General features: G+C 47.4%; 1 protein-coding gene across 23 annotated transcripts in view; it reads left to right on the forward strand.

Annotated features, from left to right (window-relative positions):
- Positions 1-1,513: 1,513 nt before the first annotated feature.
- The window catches only part of MAP4K4 (mitogen-activated protein kinase kinase kinase kinase 4), a 165,579-nt gene continuing 142,493 nt past the window's right edge, over positions 1,514-24,599 (forward strand). For 12 of the 23 annotated variants that reach the window (XM_074158770.1, XM_074158812.1, XM_074158779.1 and 9 more), the window contains exons 1-2: positions 1,928-2,105; positions 2,515-2,580. In XM_074158770.1, coding sequence (XP_074014871.1) covers positions 2,049-2,105; positions 2,515-2,580 — 123 coding nt within the window. In that variant the 5' untranslated portion in view covers positions 1,928-2,048. Of the gene's footprint in view, positions 2,106-2,514; positions 2,581-24,599 lie in introns of all 23 variants that reach the window. The other 11 variants (XM_074158787.1, XM_074158845.1, XM_074158852.1 and 8 more) reach the window with 2 other exon arrangements.

Here is a 24,599-nt window from a genome sequence, read left to right on the forward strand (position 1 = left end):
AGTTCCTGTACAGAGAAAAACAGTTGTCCCGGTCCAGGCTTGAGTTTCCTTTCTTTTTAACTACACTTGAAGTGAAAATGAAGTACACCATTAAACTGTTATGGTAATTTATCCTTACACTTTCTGCTCAACAGGTTTGCTTTGTTTTAAAAGTATGTTTCTGTGATACTTATAGCTATGTATATGTAATTTTGTGGTTAAAGTAGAAGAGACAGGAAAACCCGGGTTCCCACAGGAAACGTAACTCGACCTCTTGCAAGCAGGTAACATTTTTGCCGTATCGGTGTGATAAAGAACTTCAATGAGAGACAAATCCTGCCAAGGTTTACACCTGCGTGCAACTGCCTGACGTGACTAGCTCGAGAGAGGTTAATGAGATTTTTCTCCATGTGATTCAGATTCTGCTGGAGGATGCTTCTGGGTGGCAACAGGGCCTAAGACTGGATCTCAGAAAACGATGCGTTAAGATACCGTCTCATGAGTTTGTCGGATCTGGTTCCAGAGGCCAGTATTTGTCTCTGTTTCTGCAGAGGTCTCTGATGGGGCAGGAACATTTTTCCTGTGGGCTTGGGGTCTCGGGGGGTGGAAAAGAAAAACACATTTTGCCGGTCATCTTACCGGGGATGGGAAGGGAAAATACCACCACCCACCCCACGGGCGGTGGGGTATCCCCAACAACCCCTGTGCACCTTTTCTATTATTCTTTCCAAAAAGTGCCTCGCGATGTTGGCCACGACAGTCGGACACTGACCGTGCCGTCCCCACAAAAGGCGCGGCAGGGACAGCACGGGGGCCGGCAGCGCCCCACACAAGGTCCCCTCCTCGCCCACGCCGCGGGGCAGAGGCAGGGGGGGAGGCTGCCCGCCCCCGGCCCTGCCGCGGACACGCGTGGGCCTCCCCGCCGGCCGGACCCGGGCGCTGTCGGCAGCGGGGCCAGGGCCGCCCTCGCTGTCCTCCCGCCCCGTCGGGGCTATTGTTGTGCGGCGGGGGCGGGCAGGGCCGCCGGGGCCGGTCCAGGTCCCGATCCCCTCCCCGTCCTCCCTCTCCCTTTCTCTCTCCCCGCGAGTTTACCCAGCAGTGCTTTGGTGCGGGCGCGTTTCCGCCGGTTTTTCCTGTTGGAGAAGGGAAGGGGGAGCTGTTTTCTCTCTCTCGGTATATTTTGTATCCCTTTTCTCCTCCTCCTTCTCCTCCTCCTCCTCCTCCACCTCCTCCTCCTCCACCTCCTCCCCGGCTATCTTTGTCTGGCTCGCAGCAACCCCCGCTCCAGCCCCGTTGCCGCCGGGACGCGCAGCCCCTGCCCGCCGGTGTCCGGCGCCCTTTGATGCCAGGGCAGCGCCGCGGGGAGGGCTCGGAGGCGGCGGGGGCTCCGCCGCGGCGCTGGGCGTGAGCCTTTCCCCCCCACCCCCCTCCCCTCCTCCATCCCCCCCCCCCCCCCAACCCTCCATGCGAGAGCCGGGCCGCGGCTGCCGCTGCCGGCTCCCGGCCTGAGCGCCGCCCCGCCGCCGGCCGGGCCGGGCCGAGCCGTGCCGTGCCGTGCCATGCCCGGGCGCCGAGGGCACCGCCAGGCTGCCAGAGGCTGCCGGCCCCGGCGCCGCTCCTGCCGCCGCCGCCGCGACATGGTGTGAGCCCGCTGCCGTCGGGGACGCGCGGGGGGCACCCACTCACCCACCCACCCACCTACCTACCGCCTCGGGAGGGGGGTGGAAATCCAAGCCCCGCACCGCGGGGAGAGAGAGACGGACCGCAGCACCCCCTCTCCTTCCTTCCTCCCTCCTTCCCTCACCTCCCTCTCTCTCCCCCCCCCCCCCCCACCTCCTCCTCCTCCTCCCACCATCCATCTATCTATCCATCATCCCCCCCGCCAACCCCTCCCAATGCTGAAGAGTTTCAACCCGGCGGGGCTGGAGTGAAGAAGGGAAGGGCGGAAGGGAGGAGAGGAGCTCCGCGCAATTCACGGCCGCTTCGGGGAGAGGGAGGGAGGGGGGGCGGCCTCGCTATTATTTAACAGAGAAGAGGGGGAAAAAAAAAAATAAAGAAAAGACGGGAAAATGGCGAACGATTCTCCTGCAAAAAGTCTGGTGGATATCGACCTTTCCTCCCTGCGGGTAAGTGCCGGGGTGGGGGGGGCCGGGGCGGGGGCTCCCCTCGGGGCCGGCGGGGCGGGGGCCGGCGAGTCCCTTGCTGGGGCTACGGGGGTGGGAGCGGCCGGGGTCGGTGGCGGTGGCCGGGGCCGGTGGCGGGTCGCGGGGGGCCGGCGGCAGCGTGTGTGGGGGGGAAGCCCCGCGGGGGCGGGCGGGGGGAGCGCGGCCCTTGGGCTGCTTTTCCTTTGTTTGCATGTATTGGCATGTGCGTGGAAAAAACAGGGCGCAACAGCTGCACGCCGCCAGCAGCCGGGCTCTGCCAACAGCCATCGCCTGACAAAAATGTAACCCCGCTTCCCTTCTTCTCCCCCCAATCTCCCCCTCCGCCCCCTTTGCCCCCCTCCCCCCCCTCCACCTTCTCCCCCTTCCCCAGGACCCCGCTGGGATTTTTGAGCTGGTGGAAGTGGTTGGCAATGGCACGTACGGGCAAGTCTACAAGGTTTGTGGCAGAATTTCTTCTCCTTTTATTATTGTCATTTTTCTAGAGGTGTGACCGGTGTCTGGGCCGGGCTGAGCACACGGCTGATGGCGAGCCACCCGCTGTGGCAAGCGGAACAGTTAGGGATGATAAAAATGTTGTGCTTGTCATTGTTGCTGCCCGTGACAAGTTTGTCAGCCTCTTGGCTTCTGCTTTTCCAAAGGGACACAAATTGCTCTCCCAAGTACCCATCCTGAAATGGTGAAATAGTCCTTTATTGTCCTTATTCCTCCCTACCCCCTCCCCGAGCCGTGACCAAACCGAGTGGAGACTGTCAGAGTGTGTCCACACTATACAAATCGGTCCACGGGCTTATTCATAATTCCTGCTGGAGGTTCCTCATGGAAGTTACTGCTGCTGCTGCGGTGACTTTAGACAAAGGCATTGGCCTTCATTAAAATTGTCACCCGGTTTCCTTGTTGGAAAACCTTCAAAGTGCTGAAGCTGTCGAGTCGAGGGTGAATGGTGCTGCATCCGATCCTGCTGTGCTGTGCAGTGCAATCATTGGGGGGGGGGGCAGAGTAACAATAATAAGCGATCGAAGCAGGGAAAGCTTATTCAGTGAAAATCAGAATTCCCAGAATAACCTGTTTGACAAGAGTATGACTTTAAAAAATAGAAATCGGAGAGTGGCCATGTGGGTGTGAAACTAGTCTACTTTTTTTTTTTTTTTTTTTTTTTTTCCCTTCAGTGTGCAGTCAGTGGAACAAACAAATCTCAAGATTGCATGACTTTGCAGTGAGTGCTGGCTACCAGGATGACTAATTCACACAGTCCACACAGTCTTAATACTTGGCTAAAGGCAGAAGGCTCTAGCCTTATATTGTCTAGAAAGGCAAGGCACATTTGCAGAGGGAAGGAGAGATAACCGAAAGTAACCGAGTATGCCTAGATACTTGGTGTGGTTGATATTTTTTTAAAATTTTTTTTTTTTGCTTATAAACAAGGCAGCATAATTGGTGAGTTTCCCTGATGGCAAGATACTGCTGCTTGCAGCTCCAGTAACTAAATAAAGCACTTTGCTGCCTCTTCTGCAAATGAAACACATGTCAGTTTGTTTTGAGGGCGTGAACCTCAGCCTTCATGATGGAGAAATAGTCTGCGCGGCGTGCGAGTTGCATTTTAAGGCTAGAAGTGGAATAACTGGGCTGCTGCTGTTGGCAGAAAACTGGAAAAAAGGAGTGGCTCAAAACGCCATAGGAGAGGGGGGAGATGAGCGAGAAGCTGCACTTTGACACCACCTTGAGCATTTAATTTTTTTCTGACAAATTAAATGACACCATTTAAAATTTTTCTGTAATCCTTCTGCTCCCGGAGCTTGCATCGCCTGAACCCTTCTTACAAAAAAAAAAAAAATTGTAGGGCGTGAATGTGTGACTTGAAACTCTCCTGCTAATTATTGCAATTTGGTGCATTGTTTCTTGGCTTACTTGTTAATGCTGTGACATAATGAGTGAAGTCCTCGTTGGTTTAACAGTCTTGAGAATAGAAATGTTTTAATTTCATTTCCCTTCAGTATGCTAGAAGTCTCCCGGAGTAGTTAACATTAGCAATGAAACTCAGCACATGCCTTTATTGACTTGGAAGAGTGAATGGACACCTGAGGTCTTAAGGGCATCGGTTTCACTCTGATAACAGGGGAAACAGCAGGCGGTTTCTGTCAGGGCAGTAGTTTTAGTGTGTGTCTGATGAGATTTCCCTGTCCTTCCTCACTGGTTAGACAATGGTGGAAATGCTTCCTCTTGCCTGGTAACTGAGGGCATGGTGGTTTGGGTGCTAGGAATAAAAGAAATAGGTAAATACTATTTTGCTGTAGAGCCTTTCAGACATCGATGGATTGGCAGGTGTGTAAATTTGGATTTGCAATGCTATTTAGTAGGCATTTGTCCACATTTGTGTACATAGTTTCAAAATGTGGACACCTAATAGAGTTGTATGTAAACAAAAAGTAACAAAACAAAAAACTTCCTTGCTGTGATTAAACCTCCGCTTTCTTCTTAAAAGAATGCCATTATGTGAAAAAAAAAAATAATTAAAAAATCAATCAGTGCAATAGCAGTGCAATGGTATTTAACTTTTCTCAGCTGCTGTTCTGCTAGGAAAAATGCTCCAGGAACACCCAAAGATGAAATTCTCTGTGTGTGTGTGTGTGTATATATTTTGAGGGCTTTCGGAGGAACTGTACAACCGAGGGGAAAAAAAACCAAACCCGTGGTTACGCTGTGTTTGTTGCCTTCCGCTTTCCTCCTTACCCAGCAACCCCTCCTTGAAATCTCTCTTCCCAAATGCCTTTATTCCCCGTTTAACCGGGCTGTCACCCTAAGGGACTGTGGGGGGGGGTGGTGGTGGAGGGGGTGGCGGTGGGAGGATGGAGGTTGTCTTTGAGGAACCGTGTCCCGCCTTCCCCCCCCCCCGCCCCCTCCCCCGAGATCGCCGCGAGTTTGTGATGTACTTCCACGATCCGTGTGTGTCGGCATCAGCGATGATGTCAGCGGGGCGCGGGGCGCGGGATTGGCTGGCGCTGCGGGGAGGACGGAGGGAGCGGGAGGAGGGCATGACGTTATCTCTTTGTCTGGCTCTTACACCCCGGCGGTGGGACCGGAGGTCGGTCTGCCTGCCTTGCTTTGCGTGTGTGTGTGTCTGTGTGTGTCTGTGTGTGTGTGTGTGTGGCTCCTCCTCTCCGCAGCGGTGGGCAAGGAGACACCCACCCCACCTATCCCCCCACCCACCCCCAACCTGTTGGAAAGCAGAATATAGTCCCGTTTTTCCCATCTTTGGAAAGCTGAGCTTGCTGGGAACAGCCCAGGTCTGTGTGGCTAGAGGTATTTCTATAGATCGTCCTACCCTGGTTCTTTATTTAGCTATATATAGGTGTATAGGTGTACATACGTGCATGAAATAGGAGGGCAGTCCTAAGTTGTTGGGCACCCAAGGGCAGGTGGAGTTCCTCCTCCCTGTCACAGAACAGCGTGGATCCTCCTGGGATTTATGCCATTAAAGTGAGTTGGCTTGAGCGGAGTGCACTTAGGCGGAGGGCCTGGGACCTCGGCGGTGTGAGGTATTAAAAAATGCCAGGTTTTCAGCTGCTCCCCTTGAAGTCCGTAGGGTTTACATCGTTTTCATCTTCATAACCTCGCTTACACCTCTCCTGTGGGAAGGAGCTTTGTGTTTCAAGAGGAGCTTGTTACACAGCCCATGAATGGGGGGCAAAAAAATGAGCTTGAAATTTTCCAGCCTAGAAGTGCCTAGAAGAATCGGGGTGTTTTTGGGGAAGCCTTTGCCCTGCGCAGGGGCTGGGGCAGAGGTGGGGGTGGCTCGGTCATTCTGGGGCAAAGCAGAACTCCTCTGCTGCTCATCCAAAATCCTGAGGGATGAAAAGGCTGGCCTGGAAGTTGTTTGCCCCTTTTGTAGTTGGTTCAAAATCCGAGAATGATGGCATGGGAGAGAGAGGGCTATTTTTGCGTGTTGCGTTGCGTATAAGTTAGAAAGCAAAGGGTTAAACGTCGCAAAGCAGAGCCCCTCCGAGCTGGTGCTGGAACCCCTTGAGCCTGTAGTTTAACACTTTTAAGGAGCCCCCCCCAGGCCTCCGCTGGAGCAGAGAGAGAGAAATTTCCCTTCGACAGGTTGGTATCAGCTGGCGGGAGGCGCGTTTGGGCTTGTCGGCAGCAGCAGCAGAGGCAGAGCCGGCAGAGGAGCACCCCGACCCGGGGCTCCGCACCCCCATAAACCCTCCCCTGACCCGCGGGGCAGCCTGTCACGGGCGAGGCGCAAGCGAGGGATGATACGAGTGGCGCAGAATTTGTCAGAAAAACGAACCTCAGCCCATAATTGTGCTTTGGCTTTTTTGTGTGGGTGCTGCTGTCCTGTGGGACGGCTGTGTCTCCCAGTCTCCTTCCCGCCTCATGACAATATGTCAGTCCCGCTTTGTCGGGGCACTTAGGTGTAACTGGAACAGTTTACCACGCTCTTAGCTGCCTTAAGGACTTCTTTTTTCTTTTTTTTTTTTTCCCTCTTTTGCAAATAGTGGAGAAGCATTTTTAGCATTGCTGCGGTTAGCTTTTAGTTTTTCACATCCAGTAGTAAGCTTAATTTGAAGTTTGGCTTGCACAAAATGAAAACACTCCTGAAACTTGCCTCGAGATAAGATTTGAACTTGGTGTTTGCTTCCCCCCCCCCTTTTTTTTTTTAATGCAAAAATGACCTGTGAACTAAAGGTGTTAGTTAATATTTTGCACATTTTAAAATCTCTGCCATAAGATTGTTCATAGAGGCATGAGGCTGATTAATTTTGCTATTGAGACTGAACCGTGTTAACTTGTTGTCACTTTCCCTTTGTTTTTGTTTTGTTGTTTTTTCTTTTTGTGTGTGCGTGTGTATGTGTGTGTGTGTATGTTTTTAAGGACAGCTAGCACTTCAAAATAGCTGTTGTGAGCGTGCTGTTATGTCTCACAGATAGACGTTGTAATTCTCTTGTAGCAGCAATGACTGGGGGGAAGGATGTTTTTGTGCGAGTTCTGAGAGTGCACCAGAAAGATGAGAATTAGGGATGATACTCCTAATTGCCCTCAGTGCAGGCTGGTGTGGCTTTCTAAGAGTCTTGTAATAGTTAATTCACAGTGAAGGCTTCTTTTGTTGATTTATATTGCAGCCTTCCAAAACTGCATGTAAATGATGTGTATTGTCTAACTGCTGGCTCATAAAAGGAAATGATGTAAGATGTGATCGTTTAAATGCTGATTTGAAAATAAATTAAAACTTGGATAAATGTTTTCCCACGCTAAGGATACTCTATTTTTGTCTTAATGGACTTTATCTTACAAGGTGACTGTGTTGGGGGTTAGGAAGAGAAGACAGTGCTTGGTATTCTCTACTAACTCAGCTGAGTACTTTTTCTCCCCCCTTTCCCCTTTCTTTCTCTCACTGCTAAAGGGACATCATTGTGGATTCAAATGATTTTGTTAAACATGAATACAATTCCAGTCTTATCGCTATAAAGACAAACTGTACTGAGGATCAGTGAGGTCACTGGCTTTCAGGAACTGGTCCAGACCAGCTCTCTTAAGTATGAACTGCCTTCTTCTCTTCCTCCTCTGATTTTTTTTGTGGATTGTGTTGCAAAGTGAGAGTTTGCTGTTGGAGAAATGGGGAAGGGCCAGGCAGCGGCTGGAATACTGGCATTTCTCTGGGTCCTGTGGCTAGATGTAGCCCTTAGCATTGTTTGCCGTCCTCCCCCAAATTGGCTGAACTTTTGACCAGTTCTCCCATCACCCAAATCCTTCTTAATTAAATATACAAAAGCTAGGCAGGTGGCCAGTGGGGATTACTGATATTTATTTTTATTAAAAAAAAAAAAAAAAAAAAAAGAAAAAGAGAAAAGAAAGCAACCTGCCAATTGTGGGTAACCACATGTCCCTCTCGTTCTTCCTCCCCCAGTCCATCTGTCTGTTTGTCAAAACGTCTTTTTTTTTTTTTTTTGTATCTTGTCTTAAATCAAATTGCAGGCTCCTGGGGCAGGGACTCCGTATTCCTGGAGTAGTTAGAAGGGGACCTGGCACTCTGGGACCTGGGTGTGTGCGGGTCTTTGAGGTGATGGATGTAACAAAATACAGCCCAGAGTCTGACGCTGACTCCTTGGAAGTTTTTTCCAGCTTTCTGTAGAACGATTTTTCAGCTGATGTGGGTCAAATTTCAGTCGAAATCGTCTCAGACTTTCCTTGCTTTTTGTGTGCATGTGCTCTCTCCCTGTTGGCAATGGTAGGGGGCATTTCCCCAGGCTTGCAAAGGTGGATGGTTTTCCCCATCAAGGTCTTGCTCCAGGCATGGGAAAAGTGAGCTTTATTCGTAAGGCCCAGGCTTTTGTTTGTTTGGGGATATTCAAGAAAGAAGGAGAGAAAACCAGAAACATATGCCTTCCCTTTCCTTGCTTTATTTTTCGCTCTCTCCTGGTAATGGAAATTTTGGTGACGTGTTATCAACTTCCAGGCACGGGAGCCTCTGTGGTAGCGTGCAGAAGTGCTTTTGTTGGCCTCTGTGATGGTGGCAGGTCCGCGCCTCCCACCCTAGGGGATGATGTAGAGGAACGTCCCCAAAGGGAATCCAGCATTACAAGAGGTGTTCACCCTTTGCATTTCCCTGCCTTCAGCGTATACATTTTTTAGTATAAATTTTTGGAGTACAATGCTAGCTGGCTTTCCTCATGTGGTCTAGCCTGTGTTTGTGTATACACATTATGTTCTAGTCATCTTCTTTTCAAGTGGTAGGTACTTTCTGTTGCAAGCAGGATTTTAGCCGGGTAGGTTGTGTACCTACCTTCTTGAGATCTGTTTTCCTTGGAGGAAAGTGGTATTTTTGTTTTTCCCCTTCTACATTTCTGACTGTACACTCTAGCTCTGCCAGAAGTATTTCTCCCTGCCTTGGGATGACGTTGATATTTAAGCTCAATAGCATTGACTTGCACAATGTGAGCTTGACTGTAGTCAAAAGTTACAGTAAGATCCTTATCTGCGGCGTTATTTTAGGTCCCAGTCCAACTCCCACTGGAGCTGGTGGAAAGAATTCAACTCGCTTGAACGAGAGGTGGATTTGGGAGGGGATCTCATAGCTTTGCACGAGAGTTTTCTTATCAAATACCTTATGTTTGTTGCATTATGGGTCCCTGATTGTTTCTCAGGTCAGCACAGGCTCAAGAAAAGATACTGTTGGCTCTAAAATCAGGCAGCTGTGGGAAGGGGGAGGACAAACCCCACAACTGTGCATGATTTTGGGAACCTTGAGGTAGCTTTCAGTGTAGAGGACTTGGAGATTTTGACGTTGCACCTCACGTATTACTTCCAAAGTGTATTTTTTGCTTTGGATATGGTGTGAAGCACTTGCACAGAGGCACAAAATATGACACTGATTACAAACTGCAGAATGCAGCCAAATGCTCAATATGCTGTTGTGAAGTTCATGATGCCTCCACCTAACCCTTGGTCCTGGTCCCTCGTCCTGTCCCAAGCAAGGCTTGATGTATCTCCTCCTGTGTGGCCATGGGACTCAGCAGTCCTAATGTCTGTGGTATCTATTTCAGTGTTAGTAAAAGGAGGGAGCAGCTTTTTGAAAGGGAAGCAAGTACAGGCTGGAGACATGATAGTCCTGCAGGCAGAGCAGTCCCTTGCTCTGCTGGTCTTTGTCGTCCTGCAGCAGAGTGGAATCTGCTGTTCTGAATGTGACAAGTAACTACAGTTTGACCTCAGCAGCGTTGGTTTTAATTTGCTGCTAATTGGGAAACCTCTAAGAAGCAGCACTGAAGAAGAAGGAAGCCGCAAAGAATGGGGAATGGAGATGCCCACGCTTACAGAGGACTGGCTCTTCTGAAGCATAGAAGGATCAGGCGGATGTATGGATGGAGTGGGCTTCTCTCCACTTGATTTAGAAACTGGTGCTACTAACTCCTATCTCAAGTGCTGCTGTGGCAGGCACGAAGGGTGATGACTTCTTCTGCCTGGGGTTTTCCCATGCCCTCCTCTTGCTTGATCTTGCATCATACTGACAAGTGAAGGATCAGATCTATGGGAAGATGTGGTGTTAGGAAGAGATAGTGGGACAGCTCAGAGAGACAGAGCCTAGTGAAGATGAATTTACAGGGGGGATCAGAGGTTGAATAAGGAGAAACTGGCTTAAATGTTGAGAATAAATTAGTTAATGATCCATAGTTGTGGGAAACAAAAAGTAGTGTGGAGTCAGGGAAGTGTTTAATATAAGAAAAAGTAAGGGACAGCTTAGTCGTCAGTAGAAATACATCAGCATATATAATTTATATTAAAAAAAAATAATTATGTATTATGAAAGAGATCGGCTTTTACCCATGGCAGTTCACTAGCTTTCACTAGCCAGCCGGGCTTTGGGCTTATCCACACCAGGGGAAGATACACTGACACAAGTTTTTGTGCAGATTTCAGTAGGGCCCCGGCTGACGAGACCTCCCTCGGCCCACCTAGCTGCGTTGAGACCGTGTGCCAGAAAAAGTGCTGTCTTTTGGGGGGAGGTTGTTTAACGCTTCTGGCAAAACGCTGCCTTCCCACCGAAGCTGCGCCTCCCTGGGTTGCTCTGCCACTGGAGCTGTCATTATCCCTACACAAACAGGACACTGCAAGTGCCAACAGGTCCTGATCAGCCTGTCTAGTAATAAAAAAGCTAATGTGGTAAAACTCCTAACGTGGATGCAGTTATACTGGTATTTGTAGTGCTTATCTGGTATGTCTCCGTCACCTCCCTTTGGAGCTGTCCCATGGCGTGTTGATAAGAGCTGCTCTCCGTGCAGGGATCGCAGTGACTCATGGATTTGTACCTGCGGCTGAAGGAGCCGCATGGGCTGTAGGCACATGCTTCCTGGAGCAAGGTAGCACTGCCCCTGGAGAAGGTCTGCTGTGGGCTGGGATCAGCGATGGGGCAGCTGGGGCTGTTAGTGGTGGACCGTGGCTGCTCGTCTGCTCCCTCCCCTTCCCCTGTGTGCCCTGAGTGCCCCCTTAACTCCCTGGCTCTGGGGCTGCTGGTGAGCTCCACTTGGTTAATGCTCTCCGACCACCCTGGCTGGGGAAGTCCTACAAGATCCCTCTGGGCATCCTGTATTGGAGGCATGGGTGCTGCCCTGCTCCTTATCTGCCTCCGAAGGCGTTTCTTCTTCTGTGCTGCTCTCCACATGGAAATGCTGGTCCTCATGTCCATCCGTAACACCCATCTGCCTGGTCTTTGGCTACTCACTCTGTGTTGTATTATCCCCCCAAATGGCTTTTCTTTTCAGTATGCCTATGGAGTTCTCTTTAGCTTCACTGGATGTTTTAGGGCTCTGAAAATTGGCCTGGTTTTAGCTTTGAATGTTTGGGTTACCATCAGTTTATGTTGTACCAGTCCACAGTATGGATTTGTTGGACAGAGGTGAAACGGGGAGGACATTACTTAGGTAGCTAAAAGAATGGCAGCAGCTTGGAATACTCGGTTGCACCAAATCTGTTAACTTCCTGAGGACTACCAAGGCAATAGTTTACTCCTGCTGGTTTACCTCAAAGCTGATGCGTTTTGTTGGGGCATTTTGCATTTGGAACTGTTAAAAATTACTCGAAGTCTTAAAAATACAACAGTCAATTGCAGTTAAGCTCTGGTAGTTCCAATTGCTTCTTCCCGGGATTTTGTGAGAGTAGCTGTAGGGGATGACAGTGGGCAAGAGTTCACGATGCTAATTTAAACAGTAAGCTCAAACCAAAATAAACTTGTCTCAAAACCTGCCCCCTGCACTTCAAGCTATCTAATGGTATTGGGTTGTTTTGTTTTTAAACCCAGGAAATAAAAGCTTAAGGTCGATACGCCTTAGTGTGTTATAGTACATTGTGCCATGCTGTACTTGGTTTTATGTATCTTAAAAATGGAGGCACCCCCCCCCCCCCCCCAACTTTATTACAATTCATTGTTTTTCTTCATTTTTGTGCTTTACAAGGAAAATACTGTAGAATACCTAAAAGCAAGCACAATCTTACAAGGTTGTGGGCAAGAGGGAATGCTTAACTGAGTTATGAACCCTTGCAGGTAGGGGCACGAAATGCTGACAGACCCTTAGCTGTAGCGCCACTAGCATGTGCAACTACAATAATCACAATAATTCTTGGGTGAACTGGTGCAGCAGTGTTTGCATATAATGATGAAGTATTTGCTGACTGGAAGCCCTAATTGAGTTTCTTTTGTGCTTTTCCAAGAAACTGAGAGTGCTATATATCTCCAGTTATTTTATGGTGGCCTGATAGGTGAAAAATGCATTTTGGAGCCAGAGCTGCAAGGTACAGATGTCTGGTCAGTAATTTGCAACTTGTTCCTGTGCAGTGGTCTTGAATGGTACATTTGAAAGGTGCTCAAGTAGGTGGGCTGCCTACTGTCCTTTTGCTGTCTAAATCTGAGCTGTGTGCTCTAGGACTCACAGTGGAGAGAAACAGGACAGGGGAATGGCCTCTGGAGATACGTACCCTAGGATGAAATAAATTGCTCTTCACCTGAGACTTTGTTAATTATAACGGGAACTTAGGATGAATGTTTTGGTTGTATGTCTTACAGATGTCTAAGGTCAAAGAGGTTGCCCCCACTCTGTACCATGCATGTAGTAGCCCCTACAGTCAGTCTTCTTTGTGGGTTATACAGTAGGAGTGAAGATGCCTTTGTAAGTGGACGTGTGAAAGTGAATGACGTGTAAAACCCCTCTTGCCCATCGCTGGGAGGGAAGCATCCCTTTTCCCAAAAGACTCATAAATAAGTGACCTGGTTTTGGGTGCGTTTATCAGGAGATGAGTATGCGTGCCCTCAGTATCTCCACACTCTTAAGTGAAGGCTGGGAACTTACAGACAACTTTATTTCTACAAAACTTAAGAACCATCAGTGTGAGAAGCTGTCATTGCCTCGTGTCTCCTCTCTGTGCCTTCAGCACAGAGCTCTGGGGTCTCTCCTGTTCAGATAAATTATACTTCTACAGAGAATGCATTCATTCTAGGTTACTGTTTTTGGGGAGAGAACTGTAGAAATACTTTAACTCTTTTGATGATGTTGCTAAGGGTTGTAATTAGGTGCCTGAGACTCAAGCTGTTTTTTCAAAGGTGTACTTCTCTGCAAGGTATCCTTTCCCATCAAACCTTTTCGAATTTTTGTTACTTTTTTTTCCCCCCAGCCATGTCGTATCGCTTCTCTGTAGCTGTAAGCTTAGCTAGTAGAATTCAATATGGTTGTCAATCATATTTTTAAATCTCAATCTGTTGTAAATCCAAGTATTTTTTCTCTAATTAACACTTAGGTTTTTTTGAAGCAATAAGCTGCACGTTACTTCAGCAGCTACAGTGGACATTCCTGAAGTAGCTGAAGTTTCCTATTCCGCACCATTTGTTAAACCAAACTATCAATTGCATGGTGATCTCCCATATAAACACAGAAGGAAGCAGAGCTCTCATGTCTTCTCTTCTGATGCTCAAGTTATCCACTGTGCCTTGCTTCGGAGTGAGCATGTGGGAGGGAAGCACAGTGCGGAACTGGTGTAATTTATTCCCAGCCACCCAGGAAATATGTGACAGAGCTACAATCCACATCTCTGTATGCAAAATTCTGTGCTTTAATTAAAAGAGATCCCTTCTTTACTTTAGAGATAGCTGGGGTCAGTTGTTGCCCTTAACCCAAGCCGAAGAGAGGGAAGACTTTGTGTGTTGACCCTCTGGTCTCTTAAGAGCCACCCAGAGGAAGGAGCTAAATGTTCTTGGGCAACCGGGCAGGTGGATCTTGTAGAGCAAGCCTCATGGTACCCCTACTTGTTTTACTTGTGTTTGTGGTGGGATTGTTGTGTGCTGTCATGCAGTTGGTGAGGTTCCTATGTTTAAATAAGTTTTGCAGAAAGCCCTGTACGGAATTGCTTGCATTTAACTGTATTGCTCTCTCTAACGGAGGTGGGGCAGGTATTAGGATATTTTACCATGACTAAACAGCAGTGTTAATACCTTTAAAATTGGTATATTGACATTTATGAGCAGATATCGCATTACAGTGATAGCTTCAGGGGCCTTCTGCTGCGTATGAGAGTTCTTGGCTGATTTAGAAAGCAAATAAATAAAATTTTAAAGCCACCCTAACACAATCAAGCACGTTAAACCGAAAATGCAAGGCGATGCTATATCCTTAGCTTATCCTGCAATCCGCTGTTATTTTGGCAGATGAAGTTAATGATGTACTGTCGCGGGAGAAGGAACAAAAGGCGCAGTGTCAGGAGCTGGCGGGGGAGCCTCTGGTGTAAAGGGACCTCCCTGGTTTCACAGCGGGCGTTTTGCACACCAGCGCCGTACCTCACACCCAGGTCCAGGGATGTGCTCGGAGGAGTCCCTGCGCCGCAGGGGTTTGGGTTGGGGCTTTGGCAGAGCTGGCGTGCCTCCAGGCTCCCTCACACTGTCGCCTTCGCCTGTGTTGCTGGTGTGGTCTTGTGGGGGAAGAAAGAATGTCAGCCTATTAATAGTGACGGTGCAGGCTTTCTCCTCTTCATCTGTTAAAAATCGCTGGAATGCTTTGAATAACAAATTGCCCCAAAATCTTGCTTTTTCATCTGAGTGTTGGGAAGGGTGCTTTGCTCTTTCCTTTCCCCCACGTGAAACGCATTGAAATTCTCTGATCCTACTTGTCCTTGGGGGCTATGGAGAGAGCTTTATGCAGCTCCCCCTGTGCATTTTAGGTGCTCGCCAAGAGTTAAATTTTGGAGCGATGACAAGTGAATATGGAGAAAATGTTTCAAGTCATGTGAAAGAAATGTTACTTGCTAAATAACTTGAGTGTTAAAAGAAGGGATGGGAAAAGCTTTTCTTAGCCTTTGTGGAAGTCTTATATGGCAAGGAATGAAAATCTTTAATACTGACCTAATTTTATTTGTATTTAAGATCAAAGAGCTCTTGTGAATGAGTTGCTTGTCTTATATGTCACTGGCTTTATGGTTTTCTGAATGGCTTGAGGCAGTAAATCAGTCCTGAGTAATGCTACCTTTCCTTAGGTTTCCTCTGAGGTAATGGAAGAGTGCTCTGGTTTCCTCTTCAGGAGTAAAAAAATATTAGCTATTGAGCAGACTTCTTTCTGGTTAAGTTACTTAATTTGGAGGTGACTCCTCATGGACCGAGTGTGGCGGCAGCACCTCGCATTGGGTTTTGGGGAAGGAAGAGAGAAGTGGGCAATGAAACCGCTGTCATTGACACCACCACTGCAGTTGCAGATCAAGTCCTTGCTGCCATTGGGGTTTGACTTTGGGAGTGTCCTCTTCTGCTACTGCTCTGCACCTCCTAGCTTTTTGATAACAAAGCGCATAGTCAGCATGTGCTATCGTAAGGAAATACATTTTGTATACATACGGTGTGGTTGCACCGGGCTGTATGGGAAAGGGGAAGGTTTTATTTTCTGCTCCCCACCAGGAGCACAATAGGATTTCCTATTGCAAAAGGGAGAAGGGAAGGTCAGGCAGACAGCTGGAAATGCCTTGGGTGGTATCTGGTTACTTTATTCCAGCAGGGAAAGGGATCCCGCTTGCGTACACGGTACAAAGCTATGCTGAAAGTACAGGGTCTTGGAGGTACCTCAACTCGCTGGAGAATCTACTGACCTGGTAGCACCACAACGTGGGTTTTGGTCTGTCTCTGTGACTCAGGAGAAGACGGGAAAAGGGAATGTGAACAGCATTTCAAATCTATAAAGATGGCATCAGCTTAGTTTGTAGATCCTTGGGAGTTTGGAAGCAAAGCCAGTAGCCTTGGGTATTGAAGTGTCACGTTGCTGTTAATATCCATTCACCCTGCAGGATCAATGCACTTAGGAGAAGAGGAGATGAAATTCTTTTTGCACGTGCCATCGTCAGAACTGTTGACTGATGTGAAATGGCACATGTACGTGAAACCCCCCTGAAGAGAGTCTGGGTGGCACAGCACCTCTGAGGTGGTAGTTCGGTCTGCTGAGCTTTGACTGCTTCTGTGTCGGTGGTGGTGGATGGTGCTGACTCAGCAGAGCCTCTTCTCGCCTCCTCTGCTCGGAGCCAGCTCTCGTTGTGAGCGTGAGAGGTGCCCAATAAACGGGGAATCTCGTAAAGCCCCTTGAGTTGCTGAACTTTGCCAAAACCTGGCTTTTTGTCAAGGTTAGCTGAAAAGTTGGGAGTGCGCTTTCCTTCCAAGAACTCTTGGTTTAAAGCTCCATTAATTGTATGTCAGTTACCATATGTGTTATGATAATAACCAAGAGTGGAAAGGACTGGATTTATTTCAGTAAACATTTCACCTAGTAAAAATTTAATAGCTTGTCTGCCTTCAAAGGCCGTTCCTTTTTTTCCCTGTGCAGATTGTGCACCCAGCAGCAGTACAGAGTGTTTCCCTGAGCGCCGTGTTTATAACCTGACCTTGAGATGCTGCTCTTCCCAGGAGATGGACGGGGCTGTTCCAAGGATGCTCAGTCCTGAGTTTCTGTGCAAGGCACAGATTGGGTTCGCCTCTGCTGCACTGGATTCTGTGATTTTCTTTTAATAGTGGCTATGGACAGCTTTGAAAGATGGTAAAAAACAACATGCTGAAATGACTAGGGACTTGCGTCTGAATCGCAACCATCAGCAAAACCACCTAGTTTTGAGAACCATTCTGTGTGACAGCAGAAAAAGTCATGTGGGTGTCCAAGCTGCCCAAGAACTTCTCTTCAACAAATAGGTGATTTCATGATTTGAATGTTTCAAGGGAAATGTTTTGAATGTCTTTGCTGTCTTAGGCTGGCAGGAATAATATCCTTAACAGATTAGGCAGACTGCTTGTATATTTATAGTTTAAGAGGTGTAAATGTCATTTGAGAGAAAAGGAAGTGTGGTGGAGTAAGAGCATGGTAGAGGTAATCCTTCTTAGTGCGGTGTTCAGGTGTATATTGGTTTAGTTTGGATTCTGTTTCTAAAGCTAGAAGTACTTTGGCTGTCCAGGATCAGACCCCATCTGCTGAAATTGGTGGAAGTAAAGTGGGTATCAGCCCGACTCTGCAGCTTGGAGTTAGAGGTTTGCGCATTTTTGGTTCGAGACAATGTTTCCTCATCAGACTTCAGAGAAATGGTAGTGCCTTGTGTCTGGAACAACTTTGACTTTTCCTTAATCTTTTCTTGTAGAATGAATTTTCTGGTTTTGCCCTTTTTCAGAAACGGCAGGTTTCTCTCTCTCTGGTTTGTTTTGTCCTTCTCACTCTCTTCCCTCATACTCATCTGATGTGGGTGAATTCCTCTTGCCGCTCTCCCTTCCTCTAAACTCTACACTCATGATCCTTTGCATTTCTTCCTCTAGGCTTGTCTGTGGCTTTTTTTCTTTTTTTTGGTATAAAAGTAACTAACAAATAGAAGGGATATGGTTAAATCCGCGTGACCTCTGGTGTTGGCTTTAGTTCTGCCAAGATGAGTGAGGTTTGTTTGTTTTTTCATTAATGTTTTTCTCCACAAGCATTCTGTACCTTCTTTAGATCTTTTTTTGTGGTCTCTTTTTACCCTGACTTTCCGAAGAAAAGAGGCTCCGTCCGTTTTACTCTGTCCTCAACACTTTTTCAACCTCAGGGCTGACTTCAGCTGTGTTTTGGTTTGGGGTAGGCGTCTAAAATCCTCACAAGTTTCATGAAAAGTAAATGACTGGGTAGATGGGAGTGAGAGAGCCTGTTTGCTTTTCTCCAACCTCCTATGTCCCTGTGGAGAAAGTTTATTATAAAGTAAGTCCCTCTTTATTGGGCATTGGGAAGATCTGTGCCCAAGGTGAAGGCTTCAGGCTTACCTGTGCTTGCAGTTCTGTTTGCCTGCGAGGTGGAGGCAGAGGGGTCACAGTTGTTACTTGTCAGCTGACCAAAAAAAAAAGAGAAGGAAAGTGATCTCAGGTCTGTCTTTTGGTCCACTGGGGTAATTTATTATTTCCCCCCACCCTGTCTTTTGGACAAAACTGTGGTGCCATCTCCTGAAGTTAGGGGGTTCCCCAGCGGCAGAGGCGGCAGTGGGAGGAGGGATGCTCTCTCCCAGGGCTTCTTTCTCTGCCGGGATTGAAGGTGTGAGATTTGTCTATGCTAACTAAAGCGCATTGAAAGTCTTTGTCTAGACAAGGCAGGCTGCCCTTGACACATGCTGAGTCTGTCTAGTTAAAGCCTCGGGTACTTAGTGGGTGCTAACCTCGGGCGGTAAATCCAGGGCTAGACAAGCCCCCCAAGGAGGTGGTGGGCAAGGTGGGGATTGCTTTGCATGAGTCTTTGCTGCAACCTCAGCCCGTGCCTGAATGTAAAACTGCTAATAAATGGTCGTAAACTATGGATGCTTTTTCTCTTGTCAGCTCCTGTCTGAATAGGGGCTTTTTCATGACACATGCTTGTTTGCTCATGTTTCTCTTTTAAGGAAGGCAGTTAAACTAGGCAATAACCACCAGTAATTCAGTGCTCCGTTGAGCATGTAATAAACCGAGCCTCAGTTCCCTCAGTCTCGAGCCATTAGAGACTGCTGCCCTTTGTTTCTCTCTCTAGGGGGAGGAGGGAAGAAATGGGGCACAACCAACTTGTTCAGCGTGGGAAGGACAAAACGGTGGCCAGAGAGGAGAGAGGTACAATGGTGTGGGGCTCCCAGGATGGGCATCACCATCCGTCCCAAAAAGTGCAGGATCAAACCCTGGCCTTTGCTCTTTGGCCATGATGGCAAATCATCAGGGGGTCTGCTGCAAATTTGTTTAATAAAGGGATTGCAACTCCTTGTGGTTGGTGCCAGACGAAGTGCCAGGTCTCAGCTCATCCTCCTGAGCAAAGCCTTCACCTCTCGTTGACTACAAAGCTTGCTATCATTTTTTGCCTTTTTTTTTCAATCCAGGTGCAGCCCAGCTGTGGGATAGGCAGTAGCTGATTCAGTTCTGCGCTGTTTGCATCCACTGCCAAAATACAGCCTTCTAATGAGTTACCAAGTAGACTTTGTTGGGATTTCTTTGGTTGTTTGAGACTGGGTTTTCTTACAAAGGAACTTGATGCAAGTGTTGATGCAGAGTGGAAACAAAGCAAAGTCTTTAACCAATTTATGGATAAATGTTTAGGACATGTATCTTACAGAGTTCTGGGAAACTCTTCATGTGAAAACAAAATTAAAGTGCCTTCTTATCTCTGAATTGCCCCTTTAAGCCTCAAACCCAGCCTCTGCAAATCAGTTTTATCTTTTACAAAGAGAATGGCTTCATGCTATTTCTCTGCATGATTTTGCAAAATGCATTTCCAGAGGGGAGCTTTCTTACACATATGCAGAACAAATTTTAGCAAAACATTTTACTTTCTTCTATCTTCAGACTTATGAAAATGAACTCCGTCATGACTTTCCAAAGTGTGGGTTTAAGCAAAAGCTCCCAAGGCATTTCAGTGCTGATTCTGATGCAGCTGTTAGTTTAAGGAATCTCTTTTTAAGCTGGAGGTGGCTGTTAATTATATTCAGGAGAGGAAAATGCAGTATTGAGCTGGATAAACTGTAGTTTTAGTTGATACTTATTTTGAGGTTAGGTGTGGCAGGTAAAAAAGACATTCTGTTAGAAAGATAAAAGGAGAAGGACCTTTAAATTTTAGTACAACTGGTTTAAATTTTAATACAACTAAATTTTAACAAATTAAAATTTTAACAACCTTTTCTAAAATTTTCTCCTTCTGCAATGTATTTTACCAGTACTACCATCCGGGAGAGCACCATCGCTCCCCCACCACACTGCTTTTTTGTGATGCTTCTGGCTTTTCAAAATTTGAAGCGACTTTTAGATGCAGTTCACTTTAGGACATTTAGTATACATGAATTTTGTTTCCCGGTCCTTTAGGTATAAGGAGGTACCTAGTGGCTCTGTAAATGCTGGATGGCAGTGTGAACACTATAAGTGTTAGGCAACTGGCAGAGAGGGAGCAAGAGGGGAATCGAGGGAGGAGAGCAGGTCATCCCCGTGGGTCTGACTTCAGCTTGTTGGCTTGCAGCTTCCATTTGGACCATCACCGCATCCCGTCTCTGGTTCTGTGGGTTAGCCTGTGTGATCGTCCCCCTGAGACTGTGTGGCAGCCTTAAGAAATGGTCCATTTAATTCGTCGGGATGATAATAACATTTGGTGGGGGAAGCTTTAAATATGGAGTGACTGCCCTCTGAGCCTGGCTTAGTCACTGTTTTCCTTGCTGGTTGCGCTTCTCCTCCTCGGATGCTGCCGTGTGCTTGCTCCCTGCGCAGGAGTGATGCTCTCCCCTTGGGAGTCGCCTTCCCCCTTGCTTTGATTTGGACCGTTACTGCCAAGAAACTGCTTTTCCTGCCCTCCCTGGGAGTGGAATGGTTAGGAGAGCTGTGGGACATGCCAGGCTTATTATACTCACGGTTTCCCAGCCTGCCAGGTTTACCAGGTGAAGTAAAATTATTTATTTATTCAGATTTTTCTCACCTTGTGGATGAATTGAGGCGTGTGTAAGGGTGTCTGTGGCCTTGTGCCATACTGCGAGCAGCAGGGGATGAAGAAGAAGCTGATGTACATCTCCTCTCCAGCATTATGCACACTGGTTGCCGCTGTATCCTTATTCAGTCTTTCAGGTGCTGGATAATAATGCAGTGGTCCCTGTGGTAGCGGCAGGCAAGAAATTATAAAGATCAAAAGTCTCCTACTCGCATATCTGCAGTTTTTACGTACTCACATAGCCTTTTTTCCAGGAAAACCAGGATCACATCTATTGCTCAAGCTGTTTAAGATTCCTTCCTTCCCCCCGCCACTCCCTTGATCTGCAAGGAGGTGACAGTTGTGGAAGGATTGAGCCAAGTCTGTTTTTTAGGCATTAGGAGGTACTTAGAGGAGTTGCTGTTGAGACCACCATCTGGACAGAGATTCATTTGCTGAGGAGCTGCACCGATTCCAGGGGAAAACTGTTCAGATGTGGTGTGTACGGTACTAGCAGGTTGAAAAGGCAGGAAGGTATAGGCTACATGCTTACTTTAGGACTGTGTGTTTCTTGAAGATGTAACTGGATGAAAAATAGCAGATAGTCCGGGCAAATGGGCAAATCTGTTTCTTAGGGGGATTGGTGCTGACCTCTGTAATGCACTGGGTAGGCAAAAGGCTCTAATCATTGTTAATTGCTCCTATATGGCAAATTCAATAACAATATAGGTGCCTGAGTGCTTGGGAATCGCTCACTTCCCTCCATGGATCTGGACTGGTCCCATGCAGGAATTGCTGGAAGCGGGTTACTTTCCTGGGAAGAGTCTAAATTACAGCAGATTTTCCACCTTGACCCCTTGAAGTGTTTGGATTGCTAGAACAGACTCAGGAGAGAGACGCTCTTGCCCTCGGACACGGATCCCGTTTGTCCTGCTCTGCTGAATTTAACCTGCTGTGTTTCATGCTCTCCCTGCCGTGATTGACTGAAGATTAGAGCTGGGGGGACAGGGGACAGGGTGGGGGGACAGGGCACATTGATCTGCTGGAGCTTCACGTTTAGGCACCAGAAAGATTAAAGGGTGCGCTTTGAAAAGATACGCCTTCATCTCACTGATAAGCGGCGCTGAACCAGGCAGAGGGAGAGGAGGTTAATGCCCTTTTTACCTGGGGTCTGTTTAAAGAAGAGCAGTCGTTTAGCTAAAATATACATCCACAGTTCATTTCTGTTTAAACTGAAATTACTGAGTAAAGAAAGGCATCCTGGGAACAGATTAGGCCATATGCTAAGAAAGGAGCACATTTCTCTCAAGGTGAGTTGACAGCGGCACGCTTAAGGGTTTTCTCTATTAAATATCTGATAAGCCTGTAGTAGACTTGAATTCTGCATGGGTTTAATTACTTTTGATTTTTTTTAAGCCTGCAGGATTCTGACATTTTTCTTCACCTTCCCTTTTTTCTGCTTCCCTTGCCCCTCCACCCCCACAACGATCCTGTTTTGTTGTGAAATGAGCACTTGGCTATCGTTGGCCACAGTCACATCCTGGTGATGGGCAGAGCCATCCCTGCAGAGCTGGCCATAAGGCTGCAACTCTGGGAGGTCCAGAAAGCTCTGAAATTTGTTGCTTCAGAAATATTTGATTAACTTTATTGTATTAGCATGAGGTCGGTTTTATTGCTACTTCCTATACTTTATTAAAAATCTATTATTAAAAGTGCAAGCACGTGTATTTGCTTCTAATGACCCCTTTCTTTCTCTGCTGTTGGCAGCAATTTGCTATAGTGTTGTTAGCATCCAGAGGTGGTAGGGTGGGGAGAGAGGAGTGGTAGAAGGGTGTTTTGCCCTCCTATTTTCTTTGAGATATTTTATTATTTTATTTTTAATCAGAAAATATTTAGGTTATTTTTTTTTGGGGGGGGGGGGAAAGAGGCTGTAGAGAAGCTGATTTTCCCTGTGTATTTAAAGCAGGATTCCCCTTGTTGAGTTATATTTGGAGGATACTTGCCCGTGTGCGGGCCATGAGCATGTGGGTGCCACTGGCTGCCATGCCTGTTTGCTTTCTCCCCCCGCCAGCTCCTGGCTGAGCAAAGGTTGGGCCTTTCACCTGCTCCCCGCTTTGCATTTCCAGCCTTTGGATAAATTTGTCTTTCCAGGGAGCCTCTGATACAGGCGATTTCTGCTAATCAGATGCCACCTGCGTTATCTCCCTATGTGATTTATGCTGGGCAGTGTGGTGCTGTTCCCAAAACACCAAATGGAGAGGGAGGTCAAGGGGAAGAAAAAAAACCCCAGTCATAAGCAGTTGCTTGTAGCTGTTTCAAACAGTCTATTCTTGCTGCTGCTTTATCGCTCACGTGCTTTGGGCAGGCAGACTCTGGACTGCAGGGGGTGAAAAAAAAAATAAATAAAATAAATCCACCCCAGAGAGAACTTGGTTTGCTTATTCACAGTGCGGCTGTTTTTCCTAGCAAGAACACAAATTTTTAAGGGAAAAGCACTGATCCCATGTGAGCAATTGTGGTATTTTGTTGTGAGGAATCAACACGTTCCCATGCAAAGCAGGGCTGCTATAAATACTTTTACTCAGCTAGGAGCGCAAGCTGCTGGTTAAGCTGGCAGTCTTTCCCCATTTCTCTTCATTTTGACCAGGTCTGCAGTTGTTTGTCTGGTGAGAGACCCTTTCCGGACATGTTTTCTGTGATTTTACCTCCCCTAATGGGAGGTAAATGATTATACCTCCCCTAATGGTATCTTCTTGGTCTCCGAGTTTTGCATTCTCCATTCTTCAGATTATTTCAGTACGCGGGAAATTAACCTTTCTTCAGTCTGTTTTCCATAAGGTTGTAGGTATTTAAGAAATGCTGGAGACAGCTAAAACAAAAGACCTTCTCAGACAAAAAATAAAATACAAGCCACCTGAATAGCTTGGTCTTCTCCAGCCACCTGCTAGCCACCCTCCTTTTCCCTCAGCCTCGGGGCCTCCATGAAGCCTCTCCCCTCCGGATTTGCCCAGCGCTCCGTTGCGTGTTAATCACCAGTAATAAAAAGCACGCTTAGGATCAGACAAGTGTCTAACGATACTTGTCAAGGCTAAATGTCTCCTCAGTCTCTGCAGCTCTTTCTGGACAGTGAGTGCGGGTGGAGTGATTCATGCCCCTCAGCTGCAGCTGACCTCCCGCCTCGGGCAGAGACAAGGTATCAGGCAGATCCTCACTTCTCAGGAAACATCAGGGAGGTTGTGTATGATTGGGTAAAGGATGTGTTTGCTGCATGCAAAACACTGGTGAAACTCCTACTGAAGGGCTCTGGCTTGTCCCACTCCTTACTCTGAGAGCAAATGTGTTTTAGGAGGATTCTGGTACTACGGATGACCATGATACAGATGCTCCCAGCATGGGTAGGAGTCGTAGGGGCACGGTCACATAGCTGATTAGGTTATATCTGCGTCAGGGCTTATGTTAGCCAGAGATGACCCTCTAGCTGACTGCAGGTTCGAAAGCTTAAGCTCAGGTGGGAGAGCCTGGTGGAGCCATCTTCCTCCATCACCTGCCTCTGCCCATGCTCGTCAGCACCTTGGCGTTGCCCAATTCCGGTTTAACTCCTTGTCAATTCATCTCTGTTATACAAGTCATCTGCTGACAAAACAAAGATCTGGGTCACTGCTCTTAAAATAGATTCAGCATTAAGCAAATTGCTCAAGCAAACTCTCCTTTCCTCTGAGAAGGCAATGTCAACCCAACCTCGTAGGGATACCCCTAACAAGCAGAGCATCCTTCCGCAGAGGCCCTGTCAATTTAGCGACGCTTGCCTAACACGCTTTTAAAATGCAATGTCCAGCCGTTTGCACAATGTTTGACTTGTGCCTGAGGGAGTAAGGGCTTTTTTTCTTTATATTAATGCAGATATATGCATCAATACAAACTGGGTTTTTTGAGGTGGTCTTTGCAAATCTTCTCTTTCTTTGTGCTTCAGTGCCTGCAAGTGTGATTGGCACATTTAACTTTCATCCGTAAAAGCCATGATCAAAGATATCTGTACAAGCTGATT

The sequence above is a fragment of the Numenius arquata genome, chromosome 1 (genome assembly GCF_964106895.1).
Source record: "Numenius arquata chromosome 1, bNumArq3.hap1.1, whole genome shotgun sequence".
Lineage (NCBI taxonomy): Eukaryota > Metazoa > Chordata > Aves > Charadriiformes > Scolopacidae > Numenius > Numenius arquata.